Source organism: Chrysochloris asiatica, unplaced genomic scaffold (assembly GCF_000296735.1).
Source record: "Chrysochloris asiatica unplaced genomic scaffold, ChrAsi1.0 scaffold00043, whole genome shotgun sequence".
In the NCBI taxonomy this organism is placed as follows: domain Eukaryota; kingdom Metazoa; phylum Chordata; class Mammalia; order Afrosoricida; family Chrysochloridae; genus Chrysochloris; species Chrysochloris asiatica.
Genome location: NW_006408561.1, coordinates 3151231 through 3164764, shown reverse-complemented (window position 1 = coordinate 3164764; position 13534 = coordinate 3151231). Strand labels below are relative to the sequence as shown.

The following is a 13534-nucleotide window of genomic DNA, read 5'->3' as shown; positions in this document are numbered from 1 at the left end:
CGCGCACGCACACTCGCACGCGCACACGCTCTCTCTCTCTCTCTCTCTCTCTCTCTCTCTCACAATCTGCCTACTACTTTGCTGTATGGTTTGTGCTCTGTATACTTTTTGTTCTTTCTCTGATAAAAGCTTCCTGATGAGAAATTTCGTTGCATAAGAGTAAAGAGAGAGGACATTTAGTCAGCGTAGGGCCATAAGACTTGCTAGTGAGCAAAAAGACATATCATATGAAACAAATTTTTAATTTTTATTTTACATATTTATACATAAAACTTTCAAGGAACCCTCTGAATCCAACAGAATGTTAATAGCACATCTAAAAATGAACTTCAGGTAGTCAACATTCACAAAATGTTGAAAACTGATTAAAATATACATGTTACGGAGAGCTACAACTTCACTACGAGGCAGGCATGTATTGTTTGACTTGTATAGCACCGTCATTTACAGTTCTTCTTTAAAACTACAGTGGAGAATGAAAGTAGTCAATGGTAAAATACTGCTCCAACTGAAAAATCTCTAAACAAATAAAAATAAAGTTAAAACTACCCTCTCTGATTAACCATGATTTGTGATGGTGTAAGTACTGTACATTTTTGTAACAATATTTTTATTAAAATGCCTGGTATTTAGTGGCACAAGTAAAAAATTAAAATAAATTAAGAAGCAAAGGCCAATCACTGGACAGTAAGCTTCAGACATTATCAATGACTAACACTGATTTTGTTTGTTCTGCGCCACCTTTAGCAACAGCATTTTCACAACTACAGAAGCAAAAGAAATTCTAGCTTGTCCTCTGGTTGATAGCTTCTTTTCACTTTGCAGGCATTTTCTCGGCCATGTGCTTCTGCTGACTTTCAGCATGTCTGTAAAATTAATAATATAATTAATCAGTGCCAAGAAGTAAAGAAAGATCCCAATTGCCGTCTAATCAACAGGCAAAACACTGAGGGGTTCAGCGTTACTCAATACAACGCAGGAGAATCAAGAGCAGTATTTTAATCAAATTGTTTAACCTCTTCAACTTTCATATTCTATGTATGATTCCTTTTATTTAATAAATCGCTGGACTACACCTAAACTTGTAGGTACCACTACCTTTGAGAAGAAAAGTACTATGATTAAAAATGAAAAAGATAAGTTTCTGGGAAAATGTATTCAATAAATACTTAATAAGCATCTTCTACTGCTCCTGGAAAGAGTCCTGGTGTGGTGCTGTAGGATAAATACTGGACTGCTAACCACAAGGTTGGTGGTTCAAACCCAGTAAAGTTCCTTGGAAACCCTATACAGGGTTGTTATGAGTCAGAAGTGACTCAGTGGCACTTACCACCACCACCACCAAGTGCTCCTGGAACTGGGGATTTCATAATGAATTACAATCCAGTGAGGAGACACAGGAAAGGAGCAAACAGAAACAATGTGATGATGGTGGTGATGTGCCATGGAGTAATTTCCAACTAATAGTAACCCTGCACCAGGTTTCTGAGGCTGTAAATCTTAATAGGAGCAGAAAGCCTCATCTTTTCCCTGCAGAGCAACTACTGGATTCACACTGTTGACCTAGAGGCTAGAAGACCAGTTCTTAATCCACTGGGATACCAGGGCTCCTTGAAAAGGGAGGGAAGCAGATAGAAAATAAGTGCTAATCAGGGAGACAAAACAAGGTGCTGTGATAGAGAGTAACTTAAGTGGCTGGCTTATCTAAACACCCATCTGAAGCCAACCATCTAATCTCACTCTTTAACAAATAACAGGCTTTTGTGGAAGTGGAGATGTTCTATGTAGGCCTAAGACTTCCTCCTCCCCAATTAATCTTAAAGATAAACTCATGGCAGTAGAGGTAGGAATGACTTTTCTTTCTCATGCAAACTCTATCCTAAACTGTGAGTCCAAAGTCTGGCAAATTCAGCAGTCAGAGTCAGTTAGAGACAGAGGGGGAGCTGTTTACACCATTTGAAAGGCACACAGATGAAATCTTTCTAGAGATTAGTGAGGTTTGAAGGCAGAAAAAACATTTTGAAGGAGGATTTAAAGAAATGCATTTGACAAAAGAAAAACATTCAAGGGTGTGGTTTCTAGCTGTAATCAAAAGTTTAGAGACAGTTTTCCTATGTTGTTTAGCCTTGGGTAGTCAGTTATGTGAAGCTGAGCTCATTGGTTTTGTGTAGAATGTCTCATATTTATGGTAGAGGGAAGACAAATTGTACTTTCAGAAATAGGGGAGCATCAGAGTCTTATTTACCGCATGTAGGAGCTCATAAATAAATGGCACTATTCATTGGATAATAAAGAGACTTGGGAAAAAGTTATAATCAACTCAGTCCCATTCCTTAAAAAAAGAAAAAAAAATTTTTTTATCCCTTTAAACAGACCATTTCATGCCCCAGTCTAACAAAAGAACATTGATTATTTTCATAAAGCACCTCAATTAAGCAAATTCAGCTCAAATATTTTGATGTACAGTAAACTAGAAGATTAGTGTGGTGGTGGTGGTGATGTGCCGTGGAGTTCGTTCCGACTCATAGCGACCGACCCTGTACAGGGTTTCCAAGGCTGTAAATCTTTACCGGAGCAGAAAGCCTCATCTTTCTCCCGTGGAACAGCTGGCAGTTTTGAACTGTTGATCTTAAGGTTAACAGCCCAATTTGCAGATACCAGATACCAAAACTCCTTAGGAAATCAGTGTAGTTAATTAAATTACAGAGTAATTTGTATTTAAGTATAATTTGTATATAAGTTTGTATATTGTTGTTGTTGTTAAGTGCCGTCGAGTCGGTTCCGACCCATAGCGACCCTGTACAGGGTTTCCGAGGGTGTAAATCCTTACGGGAGTAGAAAGCCTCATCTTTCTCCTGTGGAGCAGCTGGTAGTTTCGAACCGCTGACCTTAAGGTTCACAGCCCGATTCGTAACCACTACGCTACCAGAGCTCCTTTAAGTTTGTATATAAGTATGTGCATACAGTGACAGGAGAGCGCACTGGCTCAGTAGGATAAGAGCTGGACTGTGAACCACAAGGTAGGTGGTTTGCGCCCATCAGCTTCTCCAAAGGAGAAACATAAGGCTTTCTACTTCCAAAAAGATTCATAGACTTGGAAAGCCTGTAAAGTCATGAGTTGAAACTGACTGGATGGCACTTAACAACACTAAGGAGGAAGAAATAATAATAGATAGGAAACAGATTCAGATGATGTTGAAAGCTAGGTGCTAATTTGAGGCATACCTCAAGAGTGAATTCCATTAAAATTTTAAACAGAGGAGAAAATGGTTTTCAGTTCACAGAACTAAAACGGTCTCATCAACTATTTATATGGAAATCCTTATTAGGATTTGTTTCTATTCAAGCTCCATAAGGACTCTTTTCTTTTGAACATTCATTTATTTCTAAATTGTTGTAAACATATATGGAGCAAAACAATCTTCACATCTGAGTATAGTTCAGTGGATTATGTTCATTATGCTCAACCAACACCCTGACTGGCGCCCACATGATACCATCACCCTTCACTGAGGCTCAGTGTCCCTGAAACAATGAACATTTTCCCTCCTCCCCACCCCCTGCCTGATAAGCCTGTCCTAGATACTTCAGATAAGTGGGATCATACAATATTTGGCCGTTTGTAACTGACTTCTTTTACTCCGCATACTGTGTCCAAGGTTCATCCACAATGTAGCATGTATCAGGACTACTTCATTTCTCTTTATGGCTGAGTCAGATCAATATCCAGTATTGTGCAAGGCTTTGGGGACATAGTGATAGATGAAATGGCATCCAGTCTGCTGTCAGGGAGTTAGCAGTCAGGCGGGGAAGACAGCTGACAGACAACAGAGCACAGTGTGATGCAGTTCCACATAGGAGGGATAAGATGTTGCATGGAACACATAGAAGAACCCAGTCTTGGCAGGTCAGAATGCTATCTAATCCAGTGATTCTCACTTCAGACTTTTAAAATCCTGGAACGTTTTACAGAATCCTGATGCCCAGACCACACCACAGAATAATTAAATTAGAATCTCTGAGTGTGAAACCCAGATAGCAGTTTTGTTTTTTTTTTCCTTCAGTGAAAAAGAATTTTTAGCATCTTTTATGAAAACAGTATCATGTTTTGTAAGGTGGAGGGTCAGAGAAAAAGAGTAAGATCTCCAGAGAGATGGATTGGCAAAGTGGCAGCAGCATCAATGGGCTCAAGCGTGGCAACAATTGTGAGGTTGGCCCTGGACTGGGCAGTGTTTCATTCTGTTATGCATAGGGTCTCTATGAGTCGGTACCGACTTGATGGCACCTAACAACAACCAATGAAAACAGGAGGGATGTTGTGGAGGGGGGATAAATCTTTGGAAGTCATCAGGAAGGAGACAAAAGTGCACAGAAAGGGAATGGAGGGTTCTGGAGGCTTCTTCCCCTTCATGGGTTTTCCTAAAGGTAACAGCTACACATTTGCTCTGTGTAGGTGGGTACAATCCTATATTAATATTATTTCACTCCATCTTCACAATAACCCTGTGAGATCTGTGCTGGCATTATTCCTACTCTCCAGATAAGGAAACTGAAGTCAGCCTAGCTCACTGTCCATCTGAGTCCTCTGGAAGGTAACTCTGGATGTAGCAGAATTTCACACAGGATTCCCTATACCACACGCAGTGCCTGGTTCATAGAACCTACTCAGTAATACGTTTCAACAGACTGGAGGGGAGCCGGGACATAAACTCAGACTGTCTAAATGCAGAGCCCAGACTCTTAGCCATCATAATCTCTGCAGATATTCCACCCCCTCCTGTCTATGTCTCATCAGAGTAGCAAGAGAAATTCAGGAAACAGAGACTTTGAGAGGTAAAGTGCTTGCACTCTAGTTCTCTGTCAACCTCACTGATGGGAAGGCTGGTTACTCAGCTTTGTGTTGTCTCTTTACCAAGGCTTCCTCCACTCACTGCCTTTGAGGGCAAGCACCACAGCTCTGCTATCTGGTGACGGATATGTACTTTTAGCATTGTAGGACTATCTTTTCCAAAGCAACAGTATTTCTCTATTAACACAGGCTTTTATTTTTCTTGAATTTCATATCAACATCCTTCAATCTGCTCCTGGCATTTGGTACAATAGTGCATAAGGGAAGTTATAGATTGTAAGTGAAGGGGGATTCCATTTGCTTGGTAATTTTTTTCCTTTTTCTCCCTAAATTTTATTTTGCTGTTGAGAACAGACACATTAAGACATGCATCAATTTAACTATTGACATTAATTATGTTCTTTGATGTACCATCATTCTCACCCTCCCTTCTGAGTTGTTCCTCTCTCATTTACATAAACTCACTGCCCTCTAAGGATTCTATCTAATCTTTTGAGTAGCTGTTGTCGATATGGTCCCACATAGATAGTTCCTGTTGTTGTTAGGTGCTGCTGAGTCAGTTCTGACACAGCCATCCTATGTGTAAGAGAATGAAATAATACTGCCTGGTCCTGTGCCATGCTCACAGTTGTTGCTAGGTTGAGCCCATTGTTGCAGCCACTGTGTCATTCCAGCTCACGGAGTGCCTTCCTCTTTTTCACTGACCTTCTACCAAGCATGATGCATTTTTCCAGGGAAAGATCCTAAAATATAGGATCTTCTTAAAAGAGCATAATGCTCAAGGTAGACTTTTTTTATTAGTTAATCTAAATAATTGTTTTGTTTTAATATGACTTCAGGGGCTATTTTTGGTTTAAGGTTTAAGAATTATCTTAGGGCAATAGTTTCAGGGGTCCAGCTACCCTCCATGACTCTAGAAAGTCTATAGTCCATGTGAATTTGAAATTGTGTTTTGCATTTTCCTATCTTGATCAGGATTCTTCTAAGGAACCTTTCAACAAAATGCTCAGTAATGGTAGTCAGGTACCAACATTCAGTTCTGGTCCCACAGCAAAGGAAGCAGTTGTTTACAAAGGCAATTAATCACGCATTTTATAGCCTCCTCTTACTCCGGACTCTCCTTCTTCCTCTGTTGATCCTGGTGAATAGAGACCAATTGTTGTGCTCTGGATGGCTAACTGCAAGCTTTTAAGACTCCAGACACTAAGCAATGAGCTAGGTGGTAGAACAGAAGCACTAAATATGCTGTTAGGCTAATTAACTGGGATAGCCCATGAAACCATGACCCTTAAACTTCCAAACAAGGAACCAAATCCCATGATGTGTTCAGTTGTATATAAGCAGCCCCAGCAGCCACTTTTGTTGTTGTTGTTATTAAATATATTTCCATATAGCTTATTACAGCTGCATAACTTATGGACAGGAATTACAATAATGTGCACTGCAACCCTGCCCTTAGTCAATGTGATTTTTCCATCATTACTAAGCCCTCTTCCCCACTCCCTTCCACCTTTGGTCTCTATATATTTGCTTTTTCTTGTCTTTTTATAAAAGTGAGGTCATACAATATGTGTCCTTTTGTGACTGACTAATTTTACTCAGCATGAAGTCTTTAAACTCCATCCACACTATACCACGTATCATGTCTTCATTTCGCCACTTACTCACCGAATACTGGTTTGTTTGTTTTTTTGGCAATAATACAGCATTATATAATTTTTTTGCACACAGTGCCATCCCACATGTTATTTTCATAAGTGTTGTTGTTGTTAAGTGCCATTGAGTCGGTTCCAATCCATAGTGACCCTGTACAGGGTTTGTCAAGGAACAGCAGGTGTGACTGAACTGCCAACCTTGTGGTTCAAACTGACCTTGCAGTCTAGTGCTTCACCCACAGTGGCAATAGGTTTTATATGATGCTGATTTCAATTTCAATTTTTTTTTTCCTGTGCAGTGTACATGATATGTTAGGTCTTTGTCTTGGTTTAGCCTGTTAACATAGAAGATTAGTTACTAATAAAGCAGCCCCTCTCTTCTGGCAGGATTCCGTCTCAGCTCTGTAAAGCACTTTTTTCAATGTAAAAAGAAATCACTGTCAACTGGCTTCAATGTGCCATAGCTGCACACATTCTCTTCCCCCTACATTTGGCTAGCCGCTGCATTTGGGCCATTGGAATTTCCTGCCCATTCAGATACTGTATGTGGACATGAGAGCAGCGGGTGCAGTTTTTTTTCACAACTAGGCATGCTAGTTGTGAAAAAATATGGTAGTATTCCATTGTCTATATGCACACACACTTGATTATCCAGTCATCTATTGATGGGCATTTAGTTTGTTTCCATCTTTTGGCTACTGTGAATAAGTACAGCAATACATTTTAGTATACAAGTGTCTTTCTGAGTGTCTACTTACAAGATTTATGGGGTTTATACTTAGGAGTGGAATTGCTGGGTCACATGGTAGTTTTATTTTTAATTTTTTGAGGAATTTTCCTTCTGTTTTCCACAACACCTGCACCATTTTGCATTCCCACCAGGAATGGGTAAGGATTCCCAATTGCCCACAACCTCACCAATACATTTGTTATTTTGGTTTGCTTGTTTGTTTTTTAATCTTAGCCATCCTAGCAAGAATAAAATGGTAATGTGTCTACTCAAGTCCTTTGCCCATTTTATGATTGGTTTATTTGTCTTTTTGTTGGTAGGTTGTTACAGTTCTATGTACATATTACTAATTACCTTCTTGTGGGCAACATGGTTTCCAAAGATATTCTTCCAGTTAGTAGCTTATCTTTTCACTTTTATGGCATAGTCTTTTGATAAACCAAAGTTTTTTTACTTTTATGAGGTTCCCATTTATTTATTTTGTTTTGTTTTTTGCTATATGTGCTCTTGTTATTATATAGTTGTTGAAATTTAGACCTGACAGTTTTGCCCTGTTTAGCCTGTACATTTAGATCCTTGATCCATTTCTAATTTATTTTCTTGTATGGTGTGAAACATGGATCTCATTTTATTTTTTGCATGTGGAAATCAAATCTTCCCAGCACCATTTACTGAAGAGGATTTTCCATCTCTGTTGAAGTATTTAGTACCTTTGACAAAAAAAATCATTTGATCATAGATATGTAGATTTATTTCTGGATTCTCAATTGTATTCCATTGGTCTATGTGTCTATTGTTATGCCAGTAACAGGCTGTTTTGATTACAGCAGGTACATAGTATGTTTTAAAATCAAGAAATGTGAGGGCTCCTAATTTGTTCTTCTCTTTCTTGCCACTGAATACAAAGTTGAGATTTTTTTTTTTTTAAATTTCTGTAAAAAGGCTGTTGGTGTTTTGATTGTGTTGAGTCTATAGATCACTTTGGGTAGTACTGGCATCTTAACAATATTAATTAAGTCTTCCAATCCAGGAACATAGAATACCTTTCCATTTATTGAAATCTTCTTTAATCTATTTCAGCAGTGTTTTAGAGTTTTCACTGTTACATCCCTGGTTACATTTATTCCTAGATACAGCACCACAGGCTAAGAGCTCAACCTAAAGGTCTGTTTGAACTGCGAGGTGCACAGTTCAAACTCACCAGCTGCTCCTCAAAAACCCGATAAAGGATTGTTTTGGGTAGGAACTGACTCAACAGCACTTAACAATAATTTTTTTCTCTTAGCTATTATAAATGGAATTATTCCCTAATTTCCCTTTCAGATTTCTCATTGATGGTGTATAGAAACCCACTTTGTACCCTGCAATATTGCTAAATTTCTCTATTCTAGAAATTTTATTGTGGACACTGGGCTTTTCTTTATATAGGATCATATATCATCCATGAACTGAGGTCATTTTACTTCTTGTTTTCTAATCCAGGAAGCTTTTATTTCTTTTCTCTGCTTTACTGCTCTAAGATGTCTTATACAATGTTAAATAGAAGTGGTGAGAGCAGATACCTTTGTCTTGTCCACAGTTTTCAGAGGAAAGCTCTCAGGCTTTCTTCATTAAGTATAATACGAGCTGTTGGCTCTTCATACATGCTCTGAATTATATTGAGGACTTGCCCTTTATTACAATCATTTTAGGGTTTTTATCCGAAAATGGTGCTGGATTCCATCAAAGCTGCATCCACGGAGATGATCACCCAGTTCTTTTCCTTTGTCCTACTGATGTTGTGTATTACTCTAATTGGTTTTCTAATGTTGAACCATCATTGCATTCCTGGAACAAATCCCACTTAGTCATGTGTATGACTCTTTTAATATCCTGCTGGATTCTGTTCACTAGTATTTGGTTGAGGATTTTTGCATTTACGCTTATAAGAGATATTGCTTGTCATTTTCTTTTTTTGTGGTGTTTTTGTCTGGTTTAGGTAGGAGGGTAATGCTTGTTTTATAACATGAATTAGGGAACATGCCTTCCTTCTGTATATTTTGTAAGAGTTTAAACAGCATCGGTGCCAATTATTTTCTAAACATGGGTAACCGACATCAGCTTTCATAAAGTTTCCCAGGTGATTCCAATGTGTAGCTCAAATTGATAACCATTGTTCTGAATGGATACCTGGGGTGGTAGGATTTGGATAGATAAAGAGAACAGGTCAACAAAAGTTCCCAAATCTCTACCTCCACATTCTCAGACTTCTGGGATCTGACTACTAGACTCTGGGACTGCTACCTTTACAGATTTTTAACTAGCCTCAGGTCTGCCCATTAGTAAGGCTATTTTTCTACATCAGGAATGGATACAGAGGCTTCTCCTCACCACCGGAAGTCTTTCAGAGATACTGTATCACTGCCCATTGCTCTAACACCTTTAAATTAATGACTCCTCCCCCTTTAGCCCCATGGCCTTATCTGCTCTGCTTCCTAAGCTCACACCCTCAGAGAGGTATACAAAGTACACTGTAAGCCAGCCAGCAATTCCGTGGGAAAAAGATGAGGCTGTCTGTTCCCTGGAAGATTGAAAACGTCAGAAACCCTATACAGGGTCGCTATGAGTCTGAAATGACTTGATGGCACTTAACAAAACAAACCTAAGTAATAGCGTAATGAGGCATACCAAAAAATGCCTTGAGGGGCAGAGAAAAGTTTTCTGATATCCCAGGCAGTTGCTGTTGTTATGTGCCGTAGAGTCGGTTCTGACACATAGCGACCCTGTACAGGGTTTCCGAGGCTGTAAATCTTTACGGGAGCAGAAAGCCTCATCTTTCTCCTGCGGAACCGCTGGTAGTTTTGAAGTGCTAACCGTGAGATTAGCAGCCCAATTCATAACCACTACACTACCAGAGCTCCTTATCCCAGGCAGAGTTAAAAAAAAAAAAGAAAAAGAAAAAGAAAAGGAGTTAATATGTTAATATATGTCCTTATCGTATACTTCAAAATCTTAACACGTGTGTTCTTAGATTAACAAAAAGGGAACTGTCTTAGGTGGTTACTTGAGTGTTGTGATATTTCACATACAGGCAAATATGCTAAGAGACAAAGAGAAAATGGAAAAATTCCCCCTCTATTAGGGATAAAGCAATGTAATAATTATGGCATGCAAAATGCAGTGCTACCTATGAGTCCTAGTGTGGTGTTGTCAGATAATCACAAGACTGGTAACCACAAGGTTAGCAGTTCAAACCCACCAGTTGCTCCTTGGAGACCTTATACAGGGTCACTATGAGTCAGAACTGATTCGATGGCACTTAGACCAACAATGGATCTTTAAGGTCTTTTAAAAAAAAACCTAAGCATAGTTTTGCAGAATTTATTTTTCTACCCAAACACTTTTTATAACATTGGCAAGATTGTTGTTGCTGTTGTTTTAAGTGCCATAAAGTGGGTTCCGACTCATAGCGACCCTGTCTAGGGTTTTCAAGGAGCAGCTGGTGGGTTTGAACTGCTGACCTTGCGGTTCAAACAGACTTTGTGGTTCAGTGCTTTATTCTGAAGCGCACTTTTGACTCAGTCTTACACATGGAGGAGGGGCCCTTTGTTAGGAACTGTAACTATTCTCACTGTGCATGTTTTCAAGTTTCTCTGGGATGGTTCTAAATCATGTGGTTAACTCTTTATGTAACTGTGACAAGCCATGTTCTTTCTTTTGGGGAACAATGTACTCTGGGATGCCGAGTAATTGTCATCTCTGGGTTTAAAGTCTATATGGAGGATCTTAAAACAGGCAGCAGAGTATGAAATTATAGAAATATTTACTTTATGTCACGTACTTTATATACTTACTGTGATAGGCTTTTCACAATGGAAACTACAAAGAAATGCAAGCTCCTAGCCAGCACTAGCCTAGTTTCCTTATCCCCTGAGGAGGGAAGCACTCTTTACAGAGAGGCAGTTGGAGCCAAGCCCAGTCAGAAACTCAAGTCCTGAAGTTTCCACATGGTGAGGGCAATCTGGTGGCACTGGTGCTCTTGTTGAGAGATGCCAGTGTTCCTGTCTTGTAGGCATGGCAGAGTGATCAGGAGTTGAGGCACATACCAGCTGGGGCTGCTTGGTTTTGTGGCATCCACAAGGCTGCCAGCACGGAATGGCTTTGGGCCAACTCCCTGGGGGACAGTGCTTCGGGAGAATGTCCTGAATCAGATGGAGGTGTAAAAAGTTCTTATATACTGACAATCTATCACAAGGATTGCTGTCAAACAGCAATGCATTTAGTAAGGAGGAATTCTGGCCACTTCTCTATCTGGAGAGCGGAAGTAAGGGAAAAGGACACTTCTCTGCTTGCTCTCGCCTGATTCTGAAACCTCATAGCTCCTGGGCTTCATGAGCCCCTTAGGAAGGGGAAGTCGTGCTGACCTGGTCAGGTCTTCGATGTCCACCAGCATGGCATCTTGCTCTGTGTGTAGTTCATCTCGAATAAGAAGCAGCTGGACCAACTCTTCATTCAAGCCTGGGCAAAGAAAAGGGCATTTAAAAACAGAGTAAACTGCACCCAAGTTCCTCGGTGGTGCAAGTTGTTAAGTACTGCATAAGTGTCCTGGTGTGGCACTGTGGTTCAGCACTGACTGTGAACCACAATGCCGGCAGTTCAAACCCACTAGCTGTTCCTTGGGAGACCAAGGTCACTGTAAGAACTGACTCAACAGCACTTAACAACCACAGGATCTTGTTACCTAATCTAGGGTAGGTAGTCATGGCTGACAGATACAGGAATTAAAGGCAACTTTAACACCCAATAACTTTAAAGGAGTCCTGGTGTGGTACTGTGTGCACTGGACCATAAGGTCAGTTTGAACTACAAGGTCGGCAGTTTAAACTCACCAGCTGCTCCTCGGAAACCCTATACAGGGTTGCTATGAGTCAGAACTGACTTGAGGGCACTTGACAACAACAACAATTACCAAAAAGGTTGGAGGTTTGAACCCTAGGAAGAAAAGCTTGGTAATCTGGCTCTTGAAGGTCAGTTTGAATAAAGCCCTATGGAGCACAGTTCTACTCTGCACACTTGGGGCTGCCACAGGTCAGAACTGACTTGATGACAGCTGGTTTGGTTTGGATTTAGGTGCATGTATTGTTATTGTTAGGTGCTGTCTAGTTGAGTCCAATTCATAGTGACCCTATATAAATCTTTTCGGGAGCAGAAAGTCTCATCTTTCTTCCGTGGAGTGACTGGTAGATTCGAACTGCAGACCTTTTGGTCAGCAGTCCAGTGTTTATCCTACAGCACGACTAGCACTCCATATATATAATCATATGCAAATAGCTAAATGTAATAGAAAAGTTATTTCTGTCAGAATGTAGACTTGCTATATTAGCTCTGCATGAGCTGTGAGAAGTCATCAATTTGAGAAACATGACTAGCTTGTGTAACTATGAAGGTGTTGGAAGAAAAGCAGTAAAGTCAGAAGTAATTCTAATTACTGTATTATCACATTAAAGTGGGAAAATGAATTGTCAGCTGTTAGATATTTTTTCTGGAGCATATTGAGTTCCCCACCCTTCATCCAAGGAAGCTCCTGCCACACTGACAGGGGGAGCCCCCCCACTTGGACTCCCCGCAGCACTACATCAGACACTCAGCTGGAGAGGAAGGCTTGTCAGGGTTTCCTCTAAGCCTTTCCACAGCCTCAGGGGAGGGGGCTGCTATGCAGTAGTTACTAAGGAAAAGGATTACCTGAAGAATTTGAAAAGCCAGATTGGGGGAAGAGTCAGATTTGTAAAACCTGAAGCAATAACCACTGAAATCCCTGAACACCAGATGCCAAGGGACATCTTCATTACATCTTATACCTGGGAAGTCTCTGGGGGATGGGGGGTGGGGGGTGGGAGGGTGTAAACATTAGCAAGTTTAGCTGCTAACCAAAAGGTTTGAGGTTCTGGCCCACCCAGAAGCATTTTGGAAGAAAATCCAAGCAATTAGCTCCCTGCCCCACCAAAAAAATGAACCACTGAAAACCATAAAGGGGACAGTTCTACTTTGACACATGAGGTTGCTGTGAATGGAAATTTTTCTAATCCTCATGAAATCAGTGCACAGGGTTAATTTGGCTTCTGTCTTGAGAAAATATAAACAAGCAAAGCACTTGCTCTCGCTCCTCGGAGAAGAATGAAAGCTGCCAAGCACAGAGTACAGTTAATGGAAGGCAGACTGTTTAAAAGCACTTCTGAGGGGGGCCTATCTGCATACCACCTTCCTTTCTTTTGTTTTTACTGAGGGGGGCCTATCTGCATACCACCTTCCTTTCTTTTGTTT

At 40.3% G+C, this 13534-nt stretch overlaps 1 protein-coding gene across 6 annotated transcripts in view; it reads right to left on the bottom strand.

Moving 5' to 3' along the window:
- Positions 1 to 221: 221 nt before the first annotated feature.
- SCHIP1 (schwannomin interacting protein 1) overlaps positions 222 to 13534 on the bottom strand; it is a 1199879-nt gene continuing 1186566 nt past the window's right edge. For 3 of the 6 annotated variants that reach the window (XM_006861779.1, XM_006861780.1, XM_006861784.1), the window contains 2 exons: positions 11638 to 11731; positions 222 to 866 (listed from right to left, as the gene is read on the bottom strand). In XM_006861779.1, the coding sequence (XP_006861841.1) occupies positions 815 to 866; positions 11638 to 11731 (146 nt within the window). In that variant the 3' untranslated portion in view covers positions 222 to 814. The remainder of the gene's footprint in view (positions 867 to 11637; positions 11732 to 13534) is intronic. The other 3 variants (XM_006861781.1, XM_006861782.1, XM_006861783.1) reach the window with 1 other exon arrangement.